General features: G+C 35.4%; 2 protein-coding genes and 1 long non-coding RNA gene across 3 annotated transcripts; 2 read left to right on the forward strand and 1 right to left on the reverse strand.

Moving 5' to 3' along the window:
• The first annotated feature begins 1,250 nt into the window (after positions 1-1,250).
• LOC104588786 (Tetratricopeptide repeat (TPR)-like superfamily protein) lies at positions 1,251-5,127 on the forward strand. The gene has a single exon (XM_010246867.3). The coding sequence runs from the start codon at positions 2,389-2,391 to the stop codon at positions 4,564-4,566; it is 2,178 nt and encodes a 725-aa protein (XP_010245169.1). The 5' UTR covers positions 1,251-2,388; the 3' UTR covers positions 4,567-5,127.
• Positions 5,128-7,453: 2,326 nt separating this feature from the next.
• Positions 7,454-18,789, reverse strand: LOC104588785 (hyperosmolality-gated Ca2+ permeable channel 3.1-like). The gene is made up of 6 exons (XM_010246866.3): positions 18,274-18,789; positions 14,812-14,957; positions 13,831-14,106; positions 11,361-12,205; positions 8,435-8,690; positions 7,454-7,969 (listed from the first exon to the last, which is right to left on the reverse strand). Exons 1-6 carry the CDS (start codon positions 18,539-18,541, stop codon positions 7,586-7,588), a joined length of 2,175 nt encoding a protein of 724 aa, XP_010245168.1. The 5' UTR covers positions 18,542-18,789; the 3' UTR covers positions 7,454-7,585.
• On the forward strand, positions 8,684-10,680 carry LOC148801375 (uncharacterized). The gene is made up of 2 exons (XR_016083857.1): positions 8,684-9,885; positions 9,939-10,680. It is a non-coding gene; the product is annotated as an uncharacterized LOC148801375 (long non-coding RNA).
• Positions 18,790-27,800: the final 9,011 nt, after the last annotated feature.

Below are 27,800 nucleotides of genomic sequence, written 5' to 3' on the forward strand. Positions count from 1 at the left end.
AATTAACAGTAATTATTTTTTATTTAAAGACATTACTATTTGTAAAAATAATATATTTTTAAAATAGTAACTAAATGATTTTTAATAGTAATTATAATTTAAGCTATAAATAGCATAAAAATCAAATTTAATTACCAAAAAATACATTTAATTACATTTAGCAGTAATTAATTAACAATAATATATAATTATAATATATATATATATACATACATATTTAATGAAGTAATAACTTTTGTAATTAATTTAGTAAAAAATAATGAATAATTGAAAGTTTTAATATATATATATATATATATATATATATATATATATATATATATTAGTTGTTTTTATAATTTCTGTTTTTGTAACATATTTATATTATTTTTACATTTTACTATTTTCTACCATCTATAAAATTTCCTATATTTTTTTATTTATTTGCAATTTTCTGTGTTTTTCTATAATTTTGGTGTTTATTCTACAATTTTTATTTTCTGATTTTGTTTTTCAAATTCTATAGTTTCTATAATTTGAAAATATATTTTTTTTTTATTTTGGATGCAATTTCAATTATATTTGTTTAATTGTAAGTAAATAATTTTTAAATGGTAAGTAGCAGTAATTATAATTACAATATTTTAAAGTGTAATTAACAGAACTTTGATAAGTATAGTAATTTATTTTATAATTACAATATTTTAATACATTACTATAAATACATGAAAAATAATGTAGTTATTAATTAACAGTATTTACAATAATATTTAATTAACAACATTTATTAGAGTAATGTATTTATTAATTAACATTATTATTAATAATTACAATATTTTTAAATAAGTAACAATGTTTATTAAAAAATAGTATTATGTAACAATGCATCATACAACAAATAACAATAATTATTTTTAATTAGGAGAAATTTTCATTTAATTAAAAAATTTAACAATGCATCATACAAAATGAAGCGAGATGACCTGAGACGCAAGGACAATTGACACTAATCTGGAATACTTGAGCACGACTTTAACAACTCAATCACACAATTTAAGGCGAGAAAAATGGGCCCCTTTGGCCCCTATTTATAGCCACCGTAACTCAGGTTCAACGGCCAAGATCTACATGATCCAACGGCTCCTATGAAAATTGGCTATACGTCACTCAGGTCGAAATTAGTTGAGCGCGTGTTTTGATGTTCGTGGAGTTTATAAACGGCGTGATGTCCACGCGTACCTAATACGCAATCTGGGTCATTTCCTGGTCGAGCCAAGTGGTCATACAGTTATGACCGAAGATCCGCCCTCCATACCATCTAGACATCGTGCCAAATCCACCTGGGCCCGTCATGAACTCCCCACGCTGGGTCAGGACCCCTGGCACGAGGAGTGGGGGCAATTGATGATGGGTGATTTGGCCCAACCTAGTAAGTAAAGGACACGTGGACACAACCTGCCAACAGGATGACAACTCAGCAAGGAGAGCCTTGTCAGCAATTCGGGAGCCCAGGTGTTTGGGCACCTCAGTACCAAAGCCACTTACGACTCCCGAGTATCGAAGTGACACATAATCAACTCCAAAAGCTTCTTAGCGGACTTTGAATTTCCCGGATCACGCCGCATAACAACAGGCCTTATCCTCTCCCCGCCCGAATTGGAAGGTAACGATAAACTTCATTGACTGATACGTTACTCTCCTTCTAAAGCAAAATGGATCCCATCTACGCGGACCAAAGATCTCAGAGCCATTTCGTGAGACCCACGGCAGTTCAACTATATAATGGCATCGGCCCCCAAGACCCAGGTACGCACGATTAAGTGCATTCTAGCTCTCCTATTTCTCAAACTCTCAGCTCGCATATCACAATTACTGACTTAAACATCGAGGCGACCTCGCCGGGTTAGCCACCCTGAATTCTCTGATCCTCCTTTTCTTTACAGTTCGAACAACCTATTCAACAACAGACGTTCGAGCTGCCCTACAACTAAGAGCATCCAGATCGCGCACCATCTCCAATAACCAAGACGGAATCTCCATGACTTCAGTTTGCACACTTGAGTTTGACACACGATCTAGATGTCTAGATCAAAGACTCATTCTAATCGCCTCTAGACTAGACTGATCGCCCTATCGCCTCCCATCTTCTTCTCCTCCAGACTGATTACCAGTGTGGTGTCTCTCCAATACAACCAGCTTTTAGAGTTGCGCATAAACTCCCCAAAGGGTCCCGACCTTATACCCAAAGCTCTGCATTTTCGCCGAGCAACGGGGAGAAGAGGGTGAACGGTGAAGGAGTTTGATCGAGGATCTGGGAACTACGTAACACAGCAGACCGTTAGGCAAGCGAACAACTCTCGCACCCTCCAGCAAAATAAAAACCATGGGCTATCTTCGGAGAATCAAGTCATGGTAGTAAAACAAACTTACAGGCATATCCGCAAACGCCTCTCTCTCTTAACTTCATTGGATTTGGTCTGTGGTTACTCATCTGTTTCAACGTTTGGCTTCTCGAAGTCCAAACCCAGGACACCCATCTCTTCACTAAATTCCAAAACCAGTAAATTTCTTATTTTCTGCAATTCTCGGATCACCAAATATGGAAGAAATGGTGACCTCAAAGAAGCTGAAGCTATCTTTAATCGAATGCCCTTTAAAAACGTAATATCATGGACAGCCATGCTCACGGCATATGCAGAGAATAGAAAAACTGAGGAAGCCCGGAAATTATTCGATAAAATGCCAGAACGCAACACTGCGTCATGGAACGCCATGATCACGGCTTACATCCGAAACAATCAGATTTATAAAGCTTCTGAGTTGTTCTCACAGATGCCTGAGCGAAACCCCATCACACATGCTGCTATGATCACAGGTTTTATTCAGGTGGGAATGGTACAAGAGGCCGAGAAAGTGTACTTTCAAATGCCACCAATTGGGCGAGACCCTGTTGCTTCGAATGCCTTACTTACTGGTTATCTGAAGCTGGGTGAATTAGAAAAGGCAGTTAATGTTTTTGGTAACATGTATGAGAAAGACATCGTCTCTTGGAGCTCCTTGGTTGATGGATACTGCAAATGCGGTAGGATTATAGATGCGAGAGAATTGTTTGAGAAGATGCCAGAACGAAATGTGGTTTCTTGGACAGCAATGATCGGTGGGTACCTGAAAAAGGGAGATTTCGAAGATGGGTTAAGTTTGTTTTTGCAGATGAGGGAGGGTAGCGTAAAGGTTAATTCCACAACACTGACAGTAATTTTTGAAGCTTGTGCCAGTCTAAATAGATTTAGAGAAGGGATTCAGGTTCATGGATTGATATTGTCGATGGGTTTTGAATTTGATGTCTTCTTAGGAAATTCTCTTATCACCATGTATTGCAGATGCGGTTGCTTGGATGCTGCTTACAAAATATTTGAACTGATGGAGAAGAAAGACATTGTTTCTTGGAATTCACTGATTTCTGGTTGTGTTCAAAATGACAGAACGGAAGAAGCCTACATGCTTTTCAAGAAGATGCCAGACAGAGATGCTGTTTCTTGGACATCCATGATTGCAGGATTCTCGAATAAGGGGAAGATTGAGGAATCCGTCTCTCTGTTCAAAGAGATGCCTGAGAAAGATGACATTGCTTGGACTGCAGTTATTTCAGGATTTGTCAGTAATGGGGAATTTGAAAAGGCATTCCGGTGGTTCATCCAGATGCTTCAATGTTCAATCACACCAAATGCTCTCACATTAAGTAGTATGCTTAGTGCTTCAGCATGTTTGGCAACATTGAACCAAGGCCTGCAGATCCATGCCCATGCTGTCAAGATGAACATGGAAACTGATCTATCCATCCAAAATTCACTCATTTCCATGTATGCAAAATGTGGAAATGTAGATGATGCATATCAAATTTTCAAGGGCATTGATGCACCTAATCTTGTCTCTATAAACTCAATGATTACTGGATTTGCCCAACATGGATTTGGGGAAGAAGCAATAACTTTGTTCAAGAATATGCAGATGAAAGGCTATGAACCAAATGAAATTACATTCTTGGGTGTTCTTTCAGCCTGTTCTCATGTGGGGCTTGTGGAAGAAGGATTGGAATTCTTCAAGTCCATGAGCACTTCATATCACATTCAACCAGATCTGGATCACTATACATGCATGGTTGATCTTCTTGGCCGTGCAGGATTTCTTAAAGAAGCAGTTGATCTCATCAACTCAATGCCATTCAAGCCTCATTCAGCAGTCTGGGGTGCATTGCTTAGTGCAAGTAGGATCCACTTGAATCTTGATATTGCAAAACTTGCAGCTCAGCAACTTATTGAGTTGGAACCCAATAGTGCAACTGCTTACGTGGTCTTATCTAGCATGTATTCCCTTGTAGGACAAAAGAAGAATGAGGAAAACCTAAGGATCGCCAAGAAATTGAAAGGGATAAGAAAGAATCCAGGTTGCAGTTGGGTCATAATAAATAACAAGCTTAATTTGTTTCTTGCTGGAGATCAATCTCATGTAGAATTCAAAGAGATTAAATCTATGCTGAGAATAATTGGAGAGGAAATAAGAACTCTCAGGTCATATATCATCAGTTAATTCCTTCTTTAAGACTTAACCAAATTAGAAATCGTCCTTCACTAATCATAGTAAATCATGAGAAAATATAGTTTGGAGCCACACCATATTGATATATTGATTTCTTTTTTTTTTTTTTTACTTTTCTTATGTGGTTTACCTTTCTATATTTTTTTGTGCACCACTTTTGTGAAGGAGCATATGAAAAGTGAGTACGGATCTCCTTCCCACAATAACTTTGCCCACGTCTACCCACATATCGTAGTCATACATGGGAACATCTCATCCTCGTGCACAGGGAGATATTCTCAATACACGGAGGTGGTGTATTGTGGGTAGACGTGGGCAGAGTTACTATGGGTGGGAGATCCAGAGTGTTGACTTTAATCTTTCCTCTTGTACCCTACTCACCGAGGCATTTTTGGGTGATATAAACATCATTAAACAAACTGTGAAGAGAAGCACCAATACAGGAAATAACAGCAAGACAAAAAAGAAAAAAAACCGGAACAAAAAAAAAAGAACAAAATAATCAGCAATTCAGGAAACTTTCAGAGTGGCCTTTGATTATCCAACAAAACCAAACCTTATTGCTTTCCATGGTCTTAGTTTTTACATACCTATATCTTCAGTTAAATATCTGACATTTTTATGAGAACTTAATTTCCATTGTGGAATCTGAGGAATCCACTCTAAACAGGAATACAGAATCAAGGATCAACGTGCTGAAATTAAGAGGCTTAATTATAGAATATTCAATCTATTGCCTCTTGACACTAACAGTAATGAGTAAAGTATTGATATTGGGTATCATATCGAACAACTTGAATACGGATAAAAGATATGAAAACACATGATTATGTTAGGAAAATACATATAAATTCCATAAATACATTAATATCATTACATTTAAGATCAAAATAATTGCAAATAATATATAAATACATAGAAAATGTATATTATAATTAATATATCAAGATGCATAGATATCATATAATTTTATTTATAATGCATTAATCAAGAGTCCAAGACACTAAACATATGCACCTATTATATTTTAATTATTTTTGTTTTACTTTTTTAACTTTTTTATCATTAACAAAAATTCAGCTAAATATTAAATTCTCAAATGTAAATTAAAATATTAATTAATGATTTATAAAAATATAATGTTAACTTACAGTATATCAAATTTGTTAAAATTTATAATATACATATCATATAAAAATTCATAAATTTTATTTACTAAAATGATTATTCCATTATTAATATTTTATTTATATAATTTTTTAAAATAAAAAATCATTTTTTGAAATAAATGCATATTAATGGATTTGATAGATTCAATTTAATGTTATTTTCTTAAATATTTTATAACAATATTTTTATTTTTCATAAATAATAAATATGTCGTTCTTACTTATTAATATTAATTAATATTTTGTAAAAAATATATTTTTAGATGCATATCATGTGCAAATTTATAAATTTTAAAATATTAAAATGATTATTCTATTCTTAATATTTTATTTGTATAACTTTCTTGATATTAAAATTCATCTTTTTATATAAACAAGGATTTGCTAGATTATTTATTGTATTAGTTTATAAAACACTATTTTTGAATATTATTCTTTTGAAATTTTAGTTAAAGTTATTAAATATAAAAATATAAATTTAAGTATTAAAATGATTATTCTATTCTTAATATTTTATTTGTATAACTTTCTTGATATAAACATGGGTTTGATAGATTATTTATTGCATTAGTTTATAAATTAAATACTGTTTTTAAATATTATTCTTTTGAAATTTTAGTTAGAGTTGTTAAATATAAACATGTGATTTTTATTTAAATTGCATGTAGAGACGAGTTATAAAATTTATTTTATTTTATTTATTTTCCCAAGAATAAACGTGGCTTAATAGTTTAGAATTTCATTTAAGGTGCAAGGTAGCTAAACTGCTTTAGTTTATGGAGAAACACAGCGTATCAATGCATATCAATCTGTATCAATGTGTATCAACCAATACAATGCGATACAGGCTAATATACATTTGTATCATTACATAGGTCAATACTGATACGATATGCCCCGTATCGTGTCAATATTTAAATCCTTGACTAACAAGTGGCAGGAAAGCAATCCCTCTAGTTTGTACCTTCTTTATATTGGGCATAGGTAGTTAGCTAAACTGCTATAGTTTGTAACCACTCCGGATCTGCTACCCACAAACTGTTCCTAATCTCTACCCACAGGACACGACTGCCATGTATTAGGAACATTAAATGACGGGGAGATATTCCTAATGTACAGCTGTAATGTCCTTGCGCACCTTCTACAAGTCACCTGCAAATCACACTGCTGAAAAGATGAAAGAAGAGAAATCCGTTGAACAATGAACCTTGCATGCATGGCATGGATTCAGGCTGTTGTCACCTCCGTCCTCCTAAAATGGAAGGTTCTAACTATTATACCATTGTCTGAAGAACTTAAAAGAACCTCCGGAATAACCCACCAGATTCCATTAAAACTGCTGGCTTGTTATCTCCTACGTGAAAGCAATTGTGGTCTTCTCACCATGAATGACAGACATGCTCCTTAGATTTATTGGAGACCGAAAGGAAACCACACGAGGACAATACATATTTTGTTTAAATGGCAAAATTTATGGTGCAGAAACTGCACTGTTAACAAATGTAAAGTGAAAGCATCAGTTAAAGTCTTATTAATTTGATGCAATGAGAAGCTAAGCATACATGTGATGTCTTTTATACTTATTTGCTTTATTTCTGCACTGCACTTGGACTCTGAAAATCTCAATTGATGTCTGAAATTGCACTAAAGAAATGGAGAAAATTCTTCACACTGCTGACAAAATAAAATTCTCCAAACACAAAGAAAACTAGATAGAGGGCATATATATATATATATATATAGCAAAATATGACCAATCTCAGTACCAGATGTGTTGTCATGCTACAATACGTCAAAGAACACATAATTTAGGTGAAAGTACATGCTGTCATGTATTTACATCAAACAAATGATCCTGTTCTTGAAACTTGAGTTGATAGAGCATCTTCAAATTGCTCCCCATCATCGACTTTATCTGAGCTCAAGCAAGGTGGGATGTATGCCCTGAAGATAGATTCCATGTTTGGAGTCTCCTTCAATTCCCGACAGGCTACTTCCAAAGGTGTGGATTGGAAGGATTTGTAGAATTTCTTTGAACAGACAAATCCAAACATCAAGGACAATACAGGAAGGGGTATCAAAATAGGTGTATAGAAGAATTTCTTCACTGCAAAATAGCCAAGCATGGTAATTTGGTAGATGATCAAAGCTGCAAGAATACGTGAATGCACATGGGGCCACATCCGTCCATAGCTCTCATATGATGGGACATAAACTTTAAGAGCCTAGAAAAGAAAATGTGTCAGAAAAAGAAGGAACCAAAATAAACTTAGTAATCTTTTAGCACTACCAGGATGTTCATCCAGCTACCTGGAGGATCTGGTAAGCACACTAGGTGAGCACATTGAGTAAGGAACACAATCAGTATGTGATACCTGTCCCACAAGTGTGTCCAAAGCACATGGGTGGGCTCGGGGGCTCAAGTGTGTCTTTCATTTCAATGATCCAGAAGAATGAATCTATCTAGCCCCACCTCTAATAGGACTTCAAAATATAATGTTCCCCATTAAGCAAGTGGTCAGCTTTTAATCCAGTTCTATCATACAGCTAAGAGAGTTTTTTCAGTTAGAATGACTAATTTACAACAACATAATCACAGAACCATAATTAAGGTAATGTGTACATGGTTTTGACTCTACAATTTAGGACTTCTATTTTTGGTATAATAGTGCACTGAGTTATATACTCACCTGGTTCCGAAGAATAAGCCATCCAAGGCCAAAGTAAAGCACGCCAAAGGGAATGATGATAGGAGCTATTACAGAGTAGCAGAGGACAATTATGATGATTAGCATATCACTGGGAACCCTTGTTGCATAACCAAGGTCTCCAGGAGCCCAAGCTTCTTTTAACTCTGCTTCAGTTTTACAAAGAAATCTCCTCTTAAGGTGGTACATGACTAAAGGAACTAAGCGGGACAGCTCAAGTCCATAGCCCACGAAGAATCTGAGACCCAAAGACAGAAAATAATGGTCAAAGCAATAAGAAATTTTCGAATCTAACCAGAAAAAAAAAAAAGAAAGGAAGAAAAAATCCATTAAGTGAAGCACCACTTGTGTCAGAACCTAAGTCTTGCTCTATAACAATACAGTACTTGATTTATGGATTTCGTTTTATAAATGGAACCAATAAATTTTTAGCAATAATTTGATATATGCAACTAAAAGAAATTAGCATAGCTAAATATAAAAGGTAAAATAATTACCACCAAGGATAATAAATGTCCATGGGATCATGGTATAGTGAGGTACCAGAGGTCTGTCATAGGGGCCTTTTCATATATCATGAGTCATCTGATTTACAAACTGTAACTAATGCACATAAATCTTATACATGGGGTCATGTCATCATCTACCTATTTTTCACTATATGCCTGTTTTGTAATGATCCAATTATCTTCCCTCTACAATAAGGGACCTTTCATTGGCATCTTCGACCATTGAAGGTGCCTCTATGATGCCCAAATCAACATCATTTTTCATAGGAATGTATCCTAAAGCATTTGAACATGCCTATATGATGCCAAAATACAGATGTAGACATGAATACAGATAAGGGAAACAGGGATATGACACTTATATCCCATGTAATATGCTTATATCATATTTCTATATCTAGTTTTGAATCTAAATGACATTTGCCAAAATTTATGTCTTGTCGGATTATGTCAAGTTCTTAACATGTATACAATTTTTTAGAGTATGATAATTTAAAACAAACTATAATTTTACATATTTTAATAGTTTTGATTCTATGGAATACATCTAGAAGTGTCCATGCAGTACCCAGTGCCGTATCTAGCTAGTAAGTATAGTGTCTGACAACTTGTACACTAGGCATACAGGTATCTAGGTATCATAGAGGGTGGAGTGTATGGCCAACCTGGTAGATCCCATATATGATGGACGTCTGGATCAGCTACAAGATCCCACCACATGGGAGGAATAGGTGGATTCATGTAGGAAAGTACCCTATGTTACTGAACCAGTGAACAATTTTTCTATAGGCCAGGCCTATTTAGGGATGTACTTCCAGGCACATTGGGCCAGCAGTAGCAAGTCCGGCCTATTTTTTAAATAGGCTTCTATAAATTTTCCAAGCTTAACTCATGAGCCCATATAAACTATGCTGGCTGGGCCAGGCCTAAAAGCCCATTGCACCATGAGCCCATATAAACTATGCTGGCTGGGCCAGGCCTAAAAGCCCATTGCACCAGCCAAGAACATTTGTAACCCTAGATCATGTGGTCTACAACAATGTAGACCCCCAATACTACATACTAGCAGGGTCTTTGATGACCACAATAAAAACAAAGATTATCAACTGACTTTCTATCTATTTTGGTATGGGGATGTCTCTGCTAATCCCATATGGTATAACCCAGACAGAAATTTTCATGAAGAAAACAGAAAACTGATGCCCCCTGGCTTGTATGTGTGCTTGGATCTCCTACCAACAAAAAAACATTCCAACATGATATGTTATCTGCACATCTCATACATGGTTGGTCCCACCTTGTCAAGTTTTGACAAGCATGACAACAAGTTTTGACTCTAAAAGCAGCCACCTTGTCCAACAAAAAAAAAAAAATGCCAAAGGTTAACTAGTCTACCCCTCCCAAGAAACATTTTAAAAGGTGGAGATGGCATGATATGTTATCTGCACGCACATCTCATACATGGTTGGTCCCACCTTGTCAAGTTTTGACAAGAATGACAACAAGTTTTGACTCTAAAAGCAGCCACCTTGTCCAACAAAAAAAAAAAAAAATGCCAATGGTTAACCAGTCTACCCCTCCCAAGAAACATTTTAAAAGGTGGAGATGTGGCATGAGGTGTTCCACTATTTGGAGGTGTGGGGTGTAGTTCAGAACACAAGAGGTGTAAGCCTCCCAAGAACAAGGAGGGTGTAAGACCCTTTAAGAGGGGGGGGGGGAGAATAAGAAGGAGGAGGGTCTCATCTTATTTTTCTTTGTTTCTTTTTTATGAAAGATTGTCTTGTATTAAGAAGAAAGAAGATGCATAACACTAGCTGAAAGGATGGAGGTCTTTCCCTTCCATTCCTTTTCTTTTCTTTCTTTCCTCCTTTTTTTCTTCTCTTTCTTTCTTTCTTTTTCTTTTCCTTTTCTTCCCTTTCTTCCTTTTTCTTTTCTTTCTTTTTGTACAAGGTTTATAACCCTCTAGCACGCCTCATGCAAAAGGTGCTTGAACTTTGAGATGTACACATCAGAGACATCAACACTTCTGGCACCTACAAGTGTATGCTTCCCACGCCTTATAAAACATTGCTCCCAAGACTCTAAACAGCCTGGATTGCTCCCAAGACTCTAAACAGCCTGGACCATCACTGGGTAATGGCCCTTTTATATAGCTCTGTAGAAAGGACACAAAATAAAGAGGAAAAAAAAGATATAGGGAAATTAAAGTATAAAACTATAGGGCATCTGTGATACATCAAATTTGGAACATGTTGCATTTCAAACCTATATTTCAGACTCCTGATTTCTGAAACCTTTCAAAATTCAAGGTTCTTCATGTTAATTAATAAGAAAAAATTGAAAGTAGTTTCTCTTCAGGTGCAGAGTAAACTACAAGGAAGAAAAGGATATAAACTTACTTCAAGGCCACAAAAGTCAGAAAGAAGGTCGCATTTCCAGGTAGGCCAGTCCCAAGCAAGGACACAATATTGTTTGGATGCTTCTCAATATCCTTGAATGTTTGGAAGAGTGTTCCACCAACTGTTACTCCAATAAAAACATTTAATACAGTGAAATAGAAATACTTTCCTGAGGCAGCTCTCACAGCATGACTCTCAGAAGGGATCCCTTCAGCCTTGGATAGAATCAGAAGAAACTTTGGCAGCAAGGCTAAGAAAACTATAAGTGCAATCTGAGGCAGATAAGCTTCCAATACCGTCTTAATTGCATTTTGGTTCACAATTGGCTTCAAGAATGGTAGAAGCTTTCTCAGATTCTTCAAGGTTGTTAATGCAGAGATAAACCCAATTGGGATCATGTAGAAAAATATGGTTAATGCCACAATCACATAAACAATATCCTGCCGAATCTGTCTGTCATAGAACTTCATCTTAAGATTACTCCATATTACTTGGCGGGGTTCAGGGGCTTCTGTCACTGTCCATGTGTCAAGCATTTGGGCATGAAGTGACTGAGCTGCAGAAGCTGCAGCCAACCTTCTATTAAAGAAGACAATGGCAGCAGCTTGCTGTTTCTCTTTGAGGGTCAGCTTCTGTTCAGACTCTAATTTTGGGATAAGTTCATTGATCTTCTCATTGCAGTAATTTATCGTGTCTACCTTTTTACCTATAAGACCAAGAAAACCAACTCTGTTTGTTGGTCTTGTTCCTTCTGGTTTGCCTGTTGTTTTAGATTCTGCAAATATGGCTTCAGCACGGGCAAGCTTCTTTCTGTACCCTTCCAATTCTTCCCAAATTTTGTTGACCTACAGAAAGTCAAACAAAGAAAAACCACAAAAGAACTTCAAGCAATGCCCAAGACACCAAACTAACAACTTCATCAACCAGGCAAGCAACTGACTTAACAGATGATTTTAGATTGTCAGAATAAGCATGAAAACAAGATTAGTGATCTATTATCATGCTTACAGTCCTGGCTCTACTTTCAGACAAAATGATCATGGGCAGGGATGTTAGGGATGAACAACTTCAAGCAATGCCCAAGACACCAAACTAACAACTTCATCAACCAGGCAAGCAACTGACTTAACAGATGATTTTAGATTGTCAGAATAAGCATGAAAACAAGATTAGTGATCTATTATCATGCTTACAGTCCTGGCTCTACTTTCAGACAAAATGATCATGGGCAGGGATGTTAGGGATGAACAACTTGTACTATCTAAGAAATAAATGCCTAAGCTTGGTTTTGCAAGAAAGTTTAAAATAAATGTATAAGCTTCCAAAGTTTGTTGTGCAAGCGGCATGACAGACATTGCTTGAAGTTCTTTTGACTAGGTAATGTTTATAAAATAAGATTATGAACAAAAAATTGACTTGTTATGTAAGTAGTGTCTTGAACTAAGAGATATTATAGTTTTGTTGACCTACAGAAAGTCAAACAAAGAAAAACCACAAAAGAACTTCAAGCAATGCCCAAGTCAGGCAAGCAACTGACTTAACAGATGATTTTAGATTGTCAGAATAAGCATGAAAACAAGATTGTGATCTATTATCATGCTTACAGTCCTGGCTCTACTTTCAGATAAAATGACCATGGGCAGGGATGTTAGGGATGAACAACTTGTACTATCTAAGAAATAAATGCCTAAGCTTGGTTTTGCAAGAAAGTTTAAAATAAATGTATAAGGTTCCAAAGTTTGTTGTGCAAGCAGCATGACAGATATTGCTACAGCCTTGATCTGAAACTCAAAACTATAATATCTCTTAGTTCAAGACACTACTTACAAAACAAGTCAATTTTTTGTTCATAATCTTATTTTATAAACATTGCCTAGTCAAAAGATAAATCCAGGGATGACAAGTATGGGAACATGTATTTGAGTCTAAGAGCACCCTCTTTGTGATAAAATGACAAAAGGTTAGGTTATCCAAATCCCACCCCTCTCATCCAGTGACCAGGACTAGGACTAGCATTGGGTAACACCCTTTTCTTTCTATGTTTCAAGCATGCATAAATTCCCTGATTTTCCAAAAATATATACCAAAACATATGATATCTACATGGGTATCTCTGCATTTTTTCTTAGACACTCAAATAACAGGTCAGACACAAAGAAATATATTAGTATTCTTAATGCATAGCAAAGTAGTGCACAAAAGGGTCACAGTATCACACCTAACAAAATTTATCCATTTGCAAATGTTTGTATTGCAAGGTTCCTCAACCTCTTCACTTTCTTTCTCTTCATTGACCAAAGTTACATTGTGAAGATATATATGCTTGGGATAATACAAACAATCAATATAAAAATAACAAATTCCAGAAGGGTAAAACTGCAAAGAGTCCTGAAACAAAATAGTATGCACAGAAACACTGAACCATTACAAGCAAAATACCCAACATTTATTGAGAATTGAAGATTAATACCTCTTTATTGTCTGTGACAACCATTGATCTGTAAAATGTGTCTGGATGAATCATTTTGAAATACGAGTCAACCTGTTCTTTGCGAGTTTGGCCTTCAGAAACTGGAGGTATGTCCCTCACAAGAATGGCAAATTGCTCAGGTTTCACATGTGGAGCCATCAAAGCAGCAGCTCTCAGCTCGGAAACATGCTTGTATGCCTTCCATAACATATAGAGTGTAACAAATGAAACCCAGTAGGTTCCAATGACAAATGCCCACAACCTTGGACTTTTTGCCTAAAATAAATAATAGTAAAATCAATACAAAATGCTGGGGATGTGGTGAAATCTTAGAAAGCACTGTGTCATGACTCATGAACAGCCATGGTAAAATCCTAATCTGTTTTCCAACGCAGGACCTCATATAATCCCACCAGTGGAGAATGTAAAACATGCTTTGATGTTTTACAAAATACACCAAAAACATTTCAAACATCAACCACCATGAACTGCAGAATCCTTGGTGTTGAAAACTACAATCAAACCTTCATGAAGTAGTCCCTGTAGATATAACTTTACATTTACTTCCAGATTGAGGACTAATGATGGTTATGTAAAAAGAACTTCATGCCAAAACAGTTTGAAAAGAAAAAGAGAAATCAAAAGCTAAGATCCTTATAAAATTAGACTTTAGGTAGGAGCACAGAATTTTTGACAAGTTGTACTTGTAAGGAAACAAATGTGGACTCAATGGTTTATATTACACAGAAAAATAATATGGGCTTTAACAGTCATTCCTCGGTGCCTAGATGTGGACATTAAAGAGTGCTTTCTCATACTGATGTGGAATCTGAATTATCAAATCAAAACAGTGAAGCTTGGCAACAGCATAACTATACTGTATAAATTGGTTACACTCTCTTCAGAATACTAGAAGTCTGTATCTTTCCACTAATGAATGAGGAGAATACAGAAGTTCATAGAGAAGGCCACATATCTTACTTTGACATTTCCCATGGATAGCTTCTCAAGGCTGCTGAAGTTCCCATTACCGGTTGTCTGAGTTAAGCCCACACTATCATCAGTTGCAGCAACTGGTACAAGAGCCGGGAGCAGCACCAGGCCAGATAAAACCAATATACCCAATACTGGAACATAGATTTACAATTAGAAAGGACCAAATGACCATGTATACAATTTTTCAAACACAAAAGCATATCATATAAGCATTTATTTGGTATGCTCATAATTGTTTTCAAAATCATAACTTCTTACTCTGCCCTTTATAACTAAACCACTGACTCCATAATACAGAACAGAAGGTATTTATTTCTAAAATATATCTTTTGTCTTTCTCTAAATACTAATTTATTTTTATAAACAATGGTAAATATAAATTTTAACTAGATTGAAGAAAGCCTCCCTGCCATCCATAATGGTAGATATCAGAGTACAACATAACAGCAATTAGCTGGCTAAACCTTTTTCTTTGATCACACACAGAAGCTGGTCTCTAGTCTCTACAAATACTGATATTACTTTCATATTGTTGAATTCGTTTATTGTCCCAGATTGCCATGTAAATTCGTTTCCTATATCATTATTCTTTATTCCTTGTTGACAGGTGTATAGCTATGATACACATACATTTAAGGGCATGCCTGGAGGTGTAAAGCAAGGAATTTAAGCTACAAATTGAAGTGTCTGATACAACAGGGCACCAGGTACATGTGTTCAGATTATCAAACAATGTACGTCCATATATATGCTGTCTTACAATTGCCAGCCCCAAGCTTGGATAAAGGAGTGTTGTGTCAGGTTGGCAGTTGGCTTTAAAACTTTGGCAAAACTCTTATAAATATGGATGTTGAATTGTCTTTTCTTGCTCATGCTAGAGTCCCCAGAAGCAACCCACTACACCTTAACCCAAGTATTGTAGAGATATAGTGCAGTAGTTGTGTGGTCCCATTTCATATTTATGCTTGTTTTATGTTATTTATTCTATTTCTTTCTCATATAGACAGCAGGGGTATTAGGAATCCAGATTTCCTACTCACTTTCTCTAGCCACACCCTACCCACAGTGCATCGCAGCCACACATCTCACAATACAAGATGGTGACGTGTGGCTGCAATTCAAGGCAGGTAGAGTGTGGGTGAGAGTAGTGGGCAGGAAATCCAGTTTGGGGTATTAATGGAATTGTACTCATGTTTTATTTACAAACATATAAATAGAAGAATGGAGCAGTATGACCCTTTTTCTCATTCTTTTTCTCCCCTTCTCCTCTCTTCTCCTCTCTTCTCCTCTTCTATTCTTCTCTTCCTTATTGAATTCTCATCAAAACATAAATCAGATATAAATCCTTTCAGCCAAGTGTACGAAATGAGCAAAGGTATGCTAGGGCATTCCTTAGAAGTGACACACACAACATTGCCCAGTTGTGGTGAGAAATAGGCAAGAGCTTCCACACCATAATTTAACAATGGATATGGCACTGAATGGAAAAACAGGACTATGTCACTCACCCCATATAGTTGGGACAAGGCTTAGATAATAATAATATGGGGATAATGAAATGAAATTATCCAAAATTCCAAGTATTATACAGAAATTCTAAGGCATTTGTAGATTATACAGTTTATTACTAAAAAAAATCATATTATTTGATATAAACAAACAAGCAGAGAAACCATGTGCATTACATGTGATATAGAAAGACAAGAACTGCTTTATGCAGCCTTTCTGCATGCATCAAAGCCTCCTATAGAAGTGAGATATCCACTCTACATAGAATGGATAATACTTGTTAAGCAAAAAGGACCTTCCTGAGGCTGAACTGATTTTTTCTTCTGTATATTTCCTTTATGCAATGAACAGTTGGAGTCCTACCATAGTACTGAAGATATGGTACCTCTAAAACTGATAACCAATCTACTGGTATTCACGCAATTTGCTGATTGGTTAATTTTTTTTTCAGGTATGATATCTTTATGGTACCATAGAAACTATCAAACAGTTGAGAACAAGAAAGTAAGGTCAAATTTGTAATTCCACAAGAGTAGCTATGTAACTAGAAGATAATAAATTGGGGCCATGCATATCTCTTCTCCAATGTAACTCCTACCACCATATTTGTCTCCCCTCTTATCTAACTCTCTCACATTGAGTAGTGCACTTGCCTCTTCTAGTCATTTATTCTACATGCATCTTATGGAAAATATTTAAGACAATACAGGAAAATTAGAAAATATTTAAGATACATATCAATTTCTACTTTCATTTATTCCAGGAATTTTCAGAATTTCATCCAAAATTTTTCAGTCAAATATCTCACTACTTTGTTTATAAAGTTCATGGACCCAGTTGTTATTCTTAATTCTGTACTTCTTGTTCATTTTCTTATTTCATTTTTTTCCTGCTCTCTTTTTTCCTCTTCTTGTTTTTGTAAACCTAGTCCACCCTAGCCCACAGAGGTTTATTAGAAGGAACAAGAATATCTGCAAATTGATCTTCCACATGGAAGACAACTTCTTTGAAGGAATTATATGCAACAACTATCACAGTTAAGAAAATCCCAAGGAAATATCAAAGATAAGAACTGAATTAAGCACTAGAAACATCTTAATTAAATATCTGGAAATGCCTAGAAATGCATAAGAATAGCTTTTAAATTGCATAAAACATGTAATAAATTGGTACTTCAAAGAAAAATGAAATATTTTAATGTTTTAAAGAAACAGTTGCCATTAAAAACATCTTATTTAACAATTGAAAGCCGCTTTTTTAATTCCCATCATGTCGTCAAACTCAGAAAGTCCCAGAAACGCCAAGAGAAAGAAAACGAACTACTAAGGCTGTGTTTGTTTTGATAATAAAAAGAAAGAAAGAAAGAAAGAAAGAAAGAAAAAACAAGAGAGAAACAGAAAGTTGAAGAAAAATTCTCAAGATTTCATAAATTTTGTGAAGAACTTTCCCTCAACCTTATGTTTCTCTCTTATTTTCTGTCAAACCAACCATGGCCTTAGGAGAGGAGTGAAACACAAAAAGGGCGATTTTCATAAAAAAAACAATCATAAAAATTATAGGACAAAAGGGAATTCATTAAGAAAAAGACTCATCCTTAGAATCAACTAAAACAGAAAAGAAAACTGTAGGATATTTTCATAAAAATTATATAAAGAACAAATAAATAAATAAATATAAAAAAGGCAAGGAATCTCTCAAAATCCATCTCCCAAAATAACAGAGCAAGTTAATACGTAATTTGGTGCTCAGAAACCGACACAAAAAGTATGGTGACGTCTGCTCAGAAACCGGCAACAACCAGCACCTGAACCAGAATAGAACAATTTCACCAAGAAGGAAAAAAAGAAGTCATCCAGACCCATCAATTAAGAAGAAAAATTGCAGACAAACAGAAATAAGAAAGAGGCATGGTGAACCAAGGAAGAAACAGAGACTGACCAGTGCTCAAGAAGACAAAGTACACGGCTGTGTCGACGCCGGACATGGAAATGACGTCTGCTTCAGTGGAAGTAACAGCCTCTCGAATCCAAGTAAATGGGTTCCTCGACCTCGGTCCCTCGCAAGGCTCCAACCCTTTGAGAATTCGGTTTGGATAGTAGACAACATTGTTGGAAGGTTTACTGGAAAGCCATGAGAACAGTAGCATCAACACCACGAATATTATAAACGAAGTACCCAGAGACGTCAGAAATGAATTTAAATCCATCTCTTCTCTCTTCTAATCCCCCCTTCTTACTCTTCTCCTCTTCTCCACTTCTCTACTACAGTACAGCTTTAAGCTTTTGTTCAGTTGTGGTGGGTGTAAACCTCGTAAAGCAATTCCTTTCTCTAAAAACCAGGAAAACTAGCCGTTGATTTGTCCATTAAAGCAAGTAAAGTAACGGTTAAGTGTCGGGAAATTAAAGGAGGAGACCGAAGGGCCATGGAGATTGATGATGATCACTGTTTTTATAAGCCATTTTTTCTGGAGAAATTAAAATAAAATAAATAAAAAAGAAGAAAATATCTGTCGAGACTCGAGACGATGATTGATGAGCTGTTCTCTGGGGCCTACGTTACCCTTTTCTTCTCTAATTATTTTATTTTATTTTATTTTTAGTAATCAAGAGAAGCCAGATCCAATGAATCACAATCTTTTAATTTTTGGTTTTAGGAAAAGGATCGAATTCGAACAGACTCAACAGAGAGACACTCAGACACAGGAGTTGAGCGTGAAGTCCAAATGACGAAAATGTCCTTCATGTATAACTGTCAAACCACCTAATATGACAGAAATGCCTTTCATTTTAAACTCAACTGGATAGTATTGCCTCTGGTACATTTCTTCTGAAGCAACCATACAAGGCCCTGAGAAGAGGAAGGACTAATGTCAAGAAACAGTTATAGGGTCAAATTACCGGTTCATCCAGGGAAGTGAGCCGACCACTCTTGTCACTTGTGGATAATTGGATTTAGCTAGTTTGCCAAATTAGTTAATTAGAAAGTTGAACAGACCGGGAGGAGGGTTTGGGAGTTTTCTGCATTTTGAAGGATATTTATGTCATTTAATTATGGTACTTTGTCCATTTTAGGAGAGCTAGGACTTGTCTTTTTCGCTGTGGCTTTGGAATGGGAGCTGTCCAGCAGTGTTACGTGGCAGTTAGAAAGCAAATCGCTTCCTTTCCGAGTTAAACACGTGTCGCCATCTGTCTGCTCTACCGACAATCATATCGCAAGAATAAGTGAATAATAAACAAACGGTGCCTTTTGGTCTTACTATTTAAGTAATTAATTAGATTAATAATATGGTTCGAAAGACAGAAGTACCCTTATGGTCCCACCTTTCTTGCAATTATAACTAATGGTTCATTTGTCTTTTCGTTTGTCCAAAATGAGATATGAATCTTATTTATTGTTGCTTTCTTTCAACTAATGATACCCAATAAAAAACGAACACGTGTAGGAACGACAACGTCAGGAGCAGGTACGTCACCGTCGAGCAAGACACGGACGCGACACGTGAGAAGATAGGGAATGGTAGTTGGAAATTGAGATATTTCTGGTGTCAGGTCCGGTCACTGACTCATTGTGTGTACATAATAAATGGAACCTACATAACTAACATAAGTAAGAAAGGGACCACGTCAGCAATGTTTAGATGGTCGGTATGAGAATGGAACGAGCGACGGAGAGAGTCAGTGTCTTCTCCTAACGAAACCCGTCCCAAGATCGAAAATCTCACCTTGAGATGAGACCGGGACCCAGTTATCATCCACCTTAAGAGTGTAAGACTGAGCCCACCCTTCCTGAGAGTCTGAGACGTAGGTTGTCAACTCAGGTTGGAATCGTGTTGGAACGCATTCTAGTGGAAACAGATCCGGACTCTGCGAACGAACAGGAGGGCTCAGAGAGTGAACGCGAGTGAGAGGCCAGTTGTCAGTATCGCTGCTTGGTGCTTGCTTCGGATGATAATCCAACTGACAGGCCATCAACCAGGAGATGGCGACACGTGGCAATAATAATTATGTGGATAAGCACAGCAATTGACCAGTTGTGAATTGAAAAGGAGGAGAGAATAGTGGGCCAACGTGACGAGGTTGTGGATGTGGGAATGCCAAAGTTTCTCGTTAGGTGAGGAATAATAGATAGTGCCGTGACTGCCCTCTGCCGGTGTGCCGTGTCCTTATGGCCCACGGTCTGGACACGGGAGACGGAAATTTGGTTTGGTACGTTGCGATTCATGTGACCAGCGAACTTGGATTCAGTCCTCACTCCTCAGTCAATTGCAGCTGTGCATTTAGGATATCTCCCCATATACAAATAGACATTTCAAGCACACGGTTGCAAGTGGCCGTGAGTAACCAGAGCCTTGTAAATACTGAATCTAATCTCGTGTCCAGCACACTGTTGCTGGGTTCTGGTTATACACAATAGGCTCCACATTTTTTAATGCAGTGTTTGAAAGGAAGAAAAACCGATGCATGCTTTTCCTTCCATTCCCTAATTTTTTCCTTTAAACCAAACACAGCGTATAAGTAGATATCAATGAACTTTTAGTTTCGCCGGATGAAAGCGTCAGACCACCTCTTGAGTTTTATTTCCAAATCCCAAATTATAAACCATAAACATAAACGCTTAAAACCATTAAATCTTAGGCGCCTAAATCTTAAATCCTAAAATCTAAATTATAAACCTTTAAACCCTTAAGTTGTATTTAGTTTGAAGGAAAAAATAGGAAAAGAAAGGAAAAGGTAGGGAAATCATCAAAATCCAAAATTATTTTAGATTTATTAAATCTTAAACTCTAAATCGTAATCTTAAAAGTTAAATCCCAATTCGAAATCTTGAAATCCTAATTTAGAAAAAAATACAACTTTGAACCCTAAAATTTAAGTAAGAATAAAGTGCATTGGTGGAACACATATCTTAGGAGCAAGTATATGGGTTCAATTTTGCTAACATAGGGGGCTAAAAGAGAAAATCATGACTTTAGATTACTACAGCGGCCCCACCAATAAATCACTTCATCTATTAATGGTGAGACCATGGCAACCAGTTGGCATCTCTTACCAATAAAACGTGTTCCAAACCCCTACCAATTTCATCTAACACGGTACATCTCATAATGAGACTGGGATCCACCATAAAATAGGACCTACCATAGATAAGATGTGTGGTGTTAGATCATATTGGTAGGGGGTTGGCATCTGTTCTATTGGTAGGAGATCTGGACACCATGGCAACAAATCAAAGGCTTTGACTTGGTTGTTTCAACGCATACCTAGACATATAGCAAATGTGGGTAGCAAGTGGATGCCACTATTACATTGACATGAATAGGGAAAAGAATCATTGGGGCAGCTTCCATTTATTTGATAAATGGTGCCATGTCATTGTCAAATCAGTATTTATCCCATCATGTGGATTCTATTCTGTTCGTAGGCATAAGTATTGATAAAAGTTGCTTTTGATTGATGTACACACCAATCGTAAACTTACTCCAACAGCTAAGCACTTATTTACTATTCCACTGAAGTGGCACCTAGTGATCAATAAATCCCATAAAAATGTTTATCAACTAATTTTTTCTCGGTTTTGAAGACAAATCAAGTGTAAACGTTTATTTAATAAGCAAAATTCATGAAAAACAGTTATTGGATCAAACTTGAATAGTGGGCACCGAGGAAAATGCAATTAATGGTGCCATGTGTCAAAAGCGGATTGGTAGGGTCATATGACATGTATTAAATAACACCATGTGCTAGTCTCGCTAATTTCCTTAGGCGAAAATCTCATGTATAGACTAGAGACATGTAGTACAGAAACAACGGCAATAACAATGAAACAGTATTAAATTGCAGTTATTTATACCTCTGTCCGGCTGGGGGATGGAGTCCAGCAACGTTTTAAAAATCAATTTGGAATCAAACCGTTTTAGCCACCGGTTTTTGATCAACGGTTTGACCATCTGATTTGAATAAACAGTTTATTCCAATAAAAAATAAAAGAAAATAATTAAAATAAACTGTCGAATGGATCGACGATTCAACTGCCCGAGTCAATAAATTGCTAATCAATTCAATGGTATTTTGCTAAAAATCAGGTTTACGGTAAAATGAAACCAGTTGCCCAAATGGTCCAACCGTCTAAGATTGTCAAGAATAGCAAAAAAAATATTGTGAAAATGATACTTTGGCTATATTTTTGCCCCTTGTTTAAGAGGATGTTGCGCAGATTAAAGCATTAATTGGTATAATTTTTCTATCAAAATTTCTGGTGTCAATAAGATCAAAAAGATTAGGGCTGTAGTAAAGCCATCGGATCAAATTTGCATAGGATTATCCAACCAATAAAATTTTGGGTAGGGGCATATTCAAATATGATTCGATAAGAATTTGATGAATCTGAATTCAATCCGATGTTCATGTAAAACAGAGGAAAAATGTTTTTTGATTTTAGAGTTAAACAACAGAGGTACCCCATCACCCAACTCAGGTGTAAGTAGGATTTGATCTCAAGTCTTCACTATAATCAGTAAGAAACCTTACCAACCAACTGATTGGCAATTTGTCAAAGTAAAAATATTGAAACACTTAAAATATGTATAACATACAATAAGTGATATTATCGAAAGAGAAACATTGGGACTCTAAAACATGTAATCAACAATATCGGTTATCTGATTTAAATCCAATTGTATTAAAATATCATCGGATTTATATATAATTGGTATAAATTTATAAAATTAAATATAAAACAAAAATCACCTTAAATGGTGAAAATTAGTTTATTTGAATCACATATCCAACATAATTCTAAAGAATTTTAATAGCAAAAAGTTATCAGATCGGATTAGATCAAGCAATGAGCTTAATAAATTTAATTGAACATATTTTTAGATCCAATTATGTATAAACAGATATCTGTGTCCAAATTTAAATGAATTGGATTAAATGTAATTATTTGTGGCCCTGCCAAAAATAGTTTTTTTAAAGGACAAAATTAGGGTGCAAATGAGTTGACTGTAAATTCTGGTTTATTTTTCTTAGCGGTTTGACTTTGTTTTAAGTGTTTGTGGAGTAGTAATATGCGGTACAGAATCATGTGATCTCCACTATACATGAAAGATAATGAATAGGGGAGTAAGATGTAATTTTCAAAAATGAGGTTGAGGTATGCTCTTAAAATTTTGCTCTTGAATTTCGAAATTAAGCAGGCTTGAGGGGGAGTACTAGTAGGATGGGTGACCAACTCACCATCTAGAGGACCTCATGTTGCACCCCTATTTTAGTTTAACCAGAAAAAAAAAAATGCTTTAGTATAAAGATGTCACAAGAACATTTTTGAATTGTTTAGGAGGTGATTTTGTTTTAGCTATTAAGCATTGAATGCCCACAACCCCATCAATTTTATGTATACTCACATGTATTATTGAACAAAATCAATACACTATTATTTCAAGTGTGTAATTGTCAAAATTACCCCTTAATTATGCATTTATGAGAATTATGTAAGTTTAAAATAAAGAAGTTGGGAAATTTATCGTATTAAGGTTGACACTCCTATGCTGCTAAATTGGTAGAACAATTTATCTCAACTATTTAGGTTAGGCCTAAGATATAATGAGTTGGTGTTTAAGAAACACTAAACGGGACAATTTCCAATTTAACCTTCGACACCGGGGATAGAGGGGTAAAGCTGAAAAAAGTTGCACTTAATTCCCTAACTAGATAAGTGAATTTGCATTGAGTGTTGAACCAATCTACTTTTGATATGTTAATTAGTGAGATCTTTGTAAGGTCAAATACTTGTACTTGAGTGAGTAATCATTGTGATAGGATCAGCCACTTTGTCAAATAAATAGAATATCATGTATAAATGCACTTTCTTTGATGGAAGCTTAAAATTGTCGATAGTAGATCTTAACTTGTTTTGAAATAAATTTTACAAAATGTACTTATAATTATAAATGGTTTATTTTAATGAAAAATTTGTAAAATGATTTTAATCCCAAGATCCATCTTAGTAGAGGGTGTAACACTATATCTTCCAATCAGGGAAAAGGTCATTCCCTGTCAACAGTGTTTAAGTATTGTTGATTGAAAGATTAACTACAAATGTCTTGTTGGCTAAGGCGGAACTAGGGGGGACCCAAGGGAGCCATCCCCCCTAGTAGTGGATTCAGACCTATAACATGTGCTACTAACCTATTATTTTGCAAAATAAAAGAAAAATAAAAACAAAATAAAAAACATAACCAAGACTCGATCAAAGAACCTGATACCTAATGCCTAAAATCACTTGGAATCAATTCGAACATTGCCTAAAACAAAAACTTAGAACCGTGGAACCAAAGACTTGTATAGGTTACATGTTTGAACAACCAGATTTTTTTTTTCTTGTTCTTGTCCACTGTTCAAGTTTTTCTATGAAACCAAGATTCAATCAAAGAACCTGATACCCAATGCCTAAAATCACTTGGAATCAATTCGAACATTGCCTAAAACAAAAACTTAGAACCGTGGAACCAAAGACTTGTATAGGTTACATGTTTGAACAACCAGATTTTTTTTTTCTTGTTCTTGTCCACTGTTCAAGTTTTTCTATAAAACCAAGATTCAATCAAAGAACCTGATACCCAATGCCTAAAATCACTTGGAATCAATTCGAACATTGCCTAAAACAAAAACTTAGAACCGTGGAACAAAAGACTTGTATAGGTTACATGTTTGAACAACCAGATTTTTTTTTTCTTGTTCTTGTCCACTGTTCAAGTTTTTCTTTGAAGATTGAACACTGCCCAACAGTGCAAATTATTCATTAATTTGAACAGTTGAAGTTGAACTTATGATATTTTAAGGAGTTTGACTATAATGCAGAAAACATATGAAATTGAAAAACTTATAACCAATCAACCAAGGTAATAAATTAGGTGGGCTTCATATATTTTACCTTTTTAAATTCTTGAATTGAATACAAAGGCTAGTAGACTACACAAGTGCACAGCAAGTAAATTGTGAAAGTTTTTTTTTTTTTTTTTAACTTTGAATCTCTTCCATTTTTAAGGTTATTTTTATCATGTATCTAATTAATTAGAGGAGTCTAAGAAACTGATTTTGAATTTTTTTCTAATTTTTTATTGTTAGTTCGTCATTGTGTGCATACTGGAATTCCTTCATTCAACATGTTGGAATATGGAGTACCAAAAAAAATTTTACATTACAGATTTGAGATATATTTATAAATTATTTGAATTTTTATATTTTTTATTTTATTTATTGGTATTTTTTATTAGTTTTCCTCTATAAAGAACCTAATGGTTAATGAATGAGAATAAATGATCAATTTTGAAATAGACAAGCATTAGCAATGAATGAACCCTATATGTTGAACAAAAGTCCTAAATGGGACTTTCGCATAGGCCACGACCTACCCAATGCACGCAAGCACTTACATGACTGCACTTGCACCCCCTACCCACTACCTAGCCCACCTGCCTGGACTTGACCAATGCCCAGCCCACCCACCTTGGCCTAGCCACCCAGCCCCCTTGTAATTAACAAGGAAAACAACAAGGAAAACCAATTTAAAAAAGAAAAAGAAAAACATATAAAAGATTAAAAACAATTGAAAAACAATAGGAAACACTCAATAAATGTTTTTTTCTTTTTAATCAAGTAGTCAATGACAACAGAAAAACACTCAATAAAAAATGTAAAACTACTTAACATTTTGATGAGTGAAACAATTTTATTATTTTCAATATATCTTGAAATCAACAGAACAAAAAATATCTAACGAAAATAAATGTATGAACATAATAAAAAAATAGAATTTAGTTAAATTAGAACTATTGAACTAATCTAGTATGAAAAAAAACATATAATTTTGAATTAAGAGCTAAGGAGATCTTGAAAATATAAGAAAAAATTCTGGTATATTAACTTTAGAATTTTGGTTTTTAGAATCATGCATTAGATTTTATTTTAATTATTAGCATTTTTATTATGAAAATTATGATCTGTTAGATTCACCGCAAGAAAAAATCCTGACTCCACCCCTGCTTGTGGGAGCAATTATTTAACGGGCATTTCTCATTTCAAACCATTAGGCTTGAACTCAGGCTAAAACGTAAGTCAAAAGTTACATTACTTATTGGGCCGAATTAGGCGTTACGACCAAGATTGAATGTTCTAGTGCATTTGTGACAAAGTGACACTCGACCATGCGGTTATCACCTTAATGACCCTGGCCTTAATGACACCCGATGCGTTGAGTCGTTACGAGGAATTTCCCTTTCCGCTTTGGAAGAGACATCGACTATAAGTATGGATCTCTAACCACAGGTACCCTTTTTACACACTCCAGTATTCCTATTTACATTTCGGCTTTCTAAGACCTTGACTAACTTGACTGTTGGAGTCCTTATATTTCAAACCAAACCTCGGAGTCTCTGACTTTTTTTTGTATTCAAACCAAACCTCAGGGGTTACACTTTTGACCTTGCTACAACATTTGGCAACATCAGTTTTAGGGCCTTTGAGCGTTTAAACACTCTCCTAGCTGATTAGAAAAGCTAAAACTTAGGAAACAATCCTAACCAACTTAGGATAAGGGAGATCTAATTAGTTTCCTACTTTAACTCCAAATTTCCAACAAACTAACTACCTATTCAAAGTTGGAAACAAGTTTTCCTCTTAAATAATCCTAATTATCTCAAACTTTGACCAGCCATTGAACCTTATCTTTGTATTGTAATTTGTAAGGGACCCACAAAGACATTAGCGGTGTCTTAGGAATATCGTAGTAGAAGCTGGTGGTGTGTCTTTAGCTAGGCCCTAGGCCAGGTTCTCAAAACATCATTTTACTGCATCGACTCTGCATATACAAATGACCTAATATAGCTTCTCCAAACATCAATACAGCTTCTCAAGATACTTAACCATTTGTGGGCGAGTTTAAGTAGTCTCGTATTTGAAATTTCATCATTATCATTAACCAAGCCTTATTTATGTCATTGGCTACATGAATCTTGCTTTGTGGTCTGTTCTGATTAATGCCATATCCTTTAAATCATTCTCACTATTTCTACTTATGTCCTTTTAGATTAACCCCTTGCCGTTTTAGACCCTTCAACTTGTGTATCAAATCACTTCTTGCGGGTGCTCTTGATTGTCTTCTATGCACATACATGACCGAACCATCTTAATCTATTTCTATCATTTTATCACCTATTAAAACCATTCTAATTTTCTACAATGGCATAAGTTTTGATCATATCATTTCTAATTTTTCCACTCATCTCCTATTTGAGGATTTGTGGCATCCAACAAAATTTGAGTATGGATATAGAAATTCTAGACTTTACCTGATCCAGATTTGGATTTGAGTGGATCCATAAATAGGCATATCCAATCCATTTGAATATGGCTCAGACCAAATCAAACCCTTTCATCCTGCAAATGCATCTATATAGGTTAGATCCA

This window comes from Nelumbo nucifera, chromosome 3 (genome assembly GCF_055504915.1).
Source record: "Nelumbo nucifera cultivar China Antique chromosome 3, China Antique-T2T, whole genome shotgun sequence".
In the NCBI taxonomy this organism is placed as follows: domain Eukaryota; kingdom Viridiplantae; phylum Streptophyta; class Magnoliopsida; order Proteales; family Nelumbonaceae; genus Nelumbo; species Nelumbo nucifera.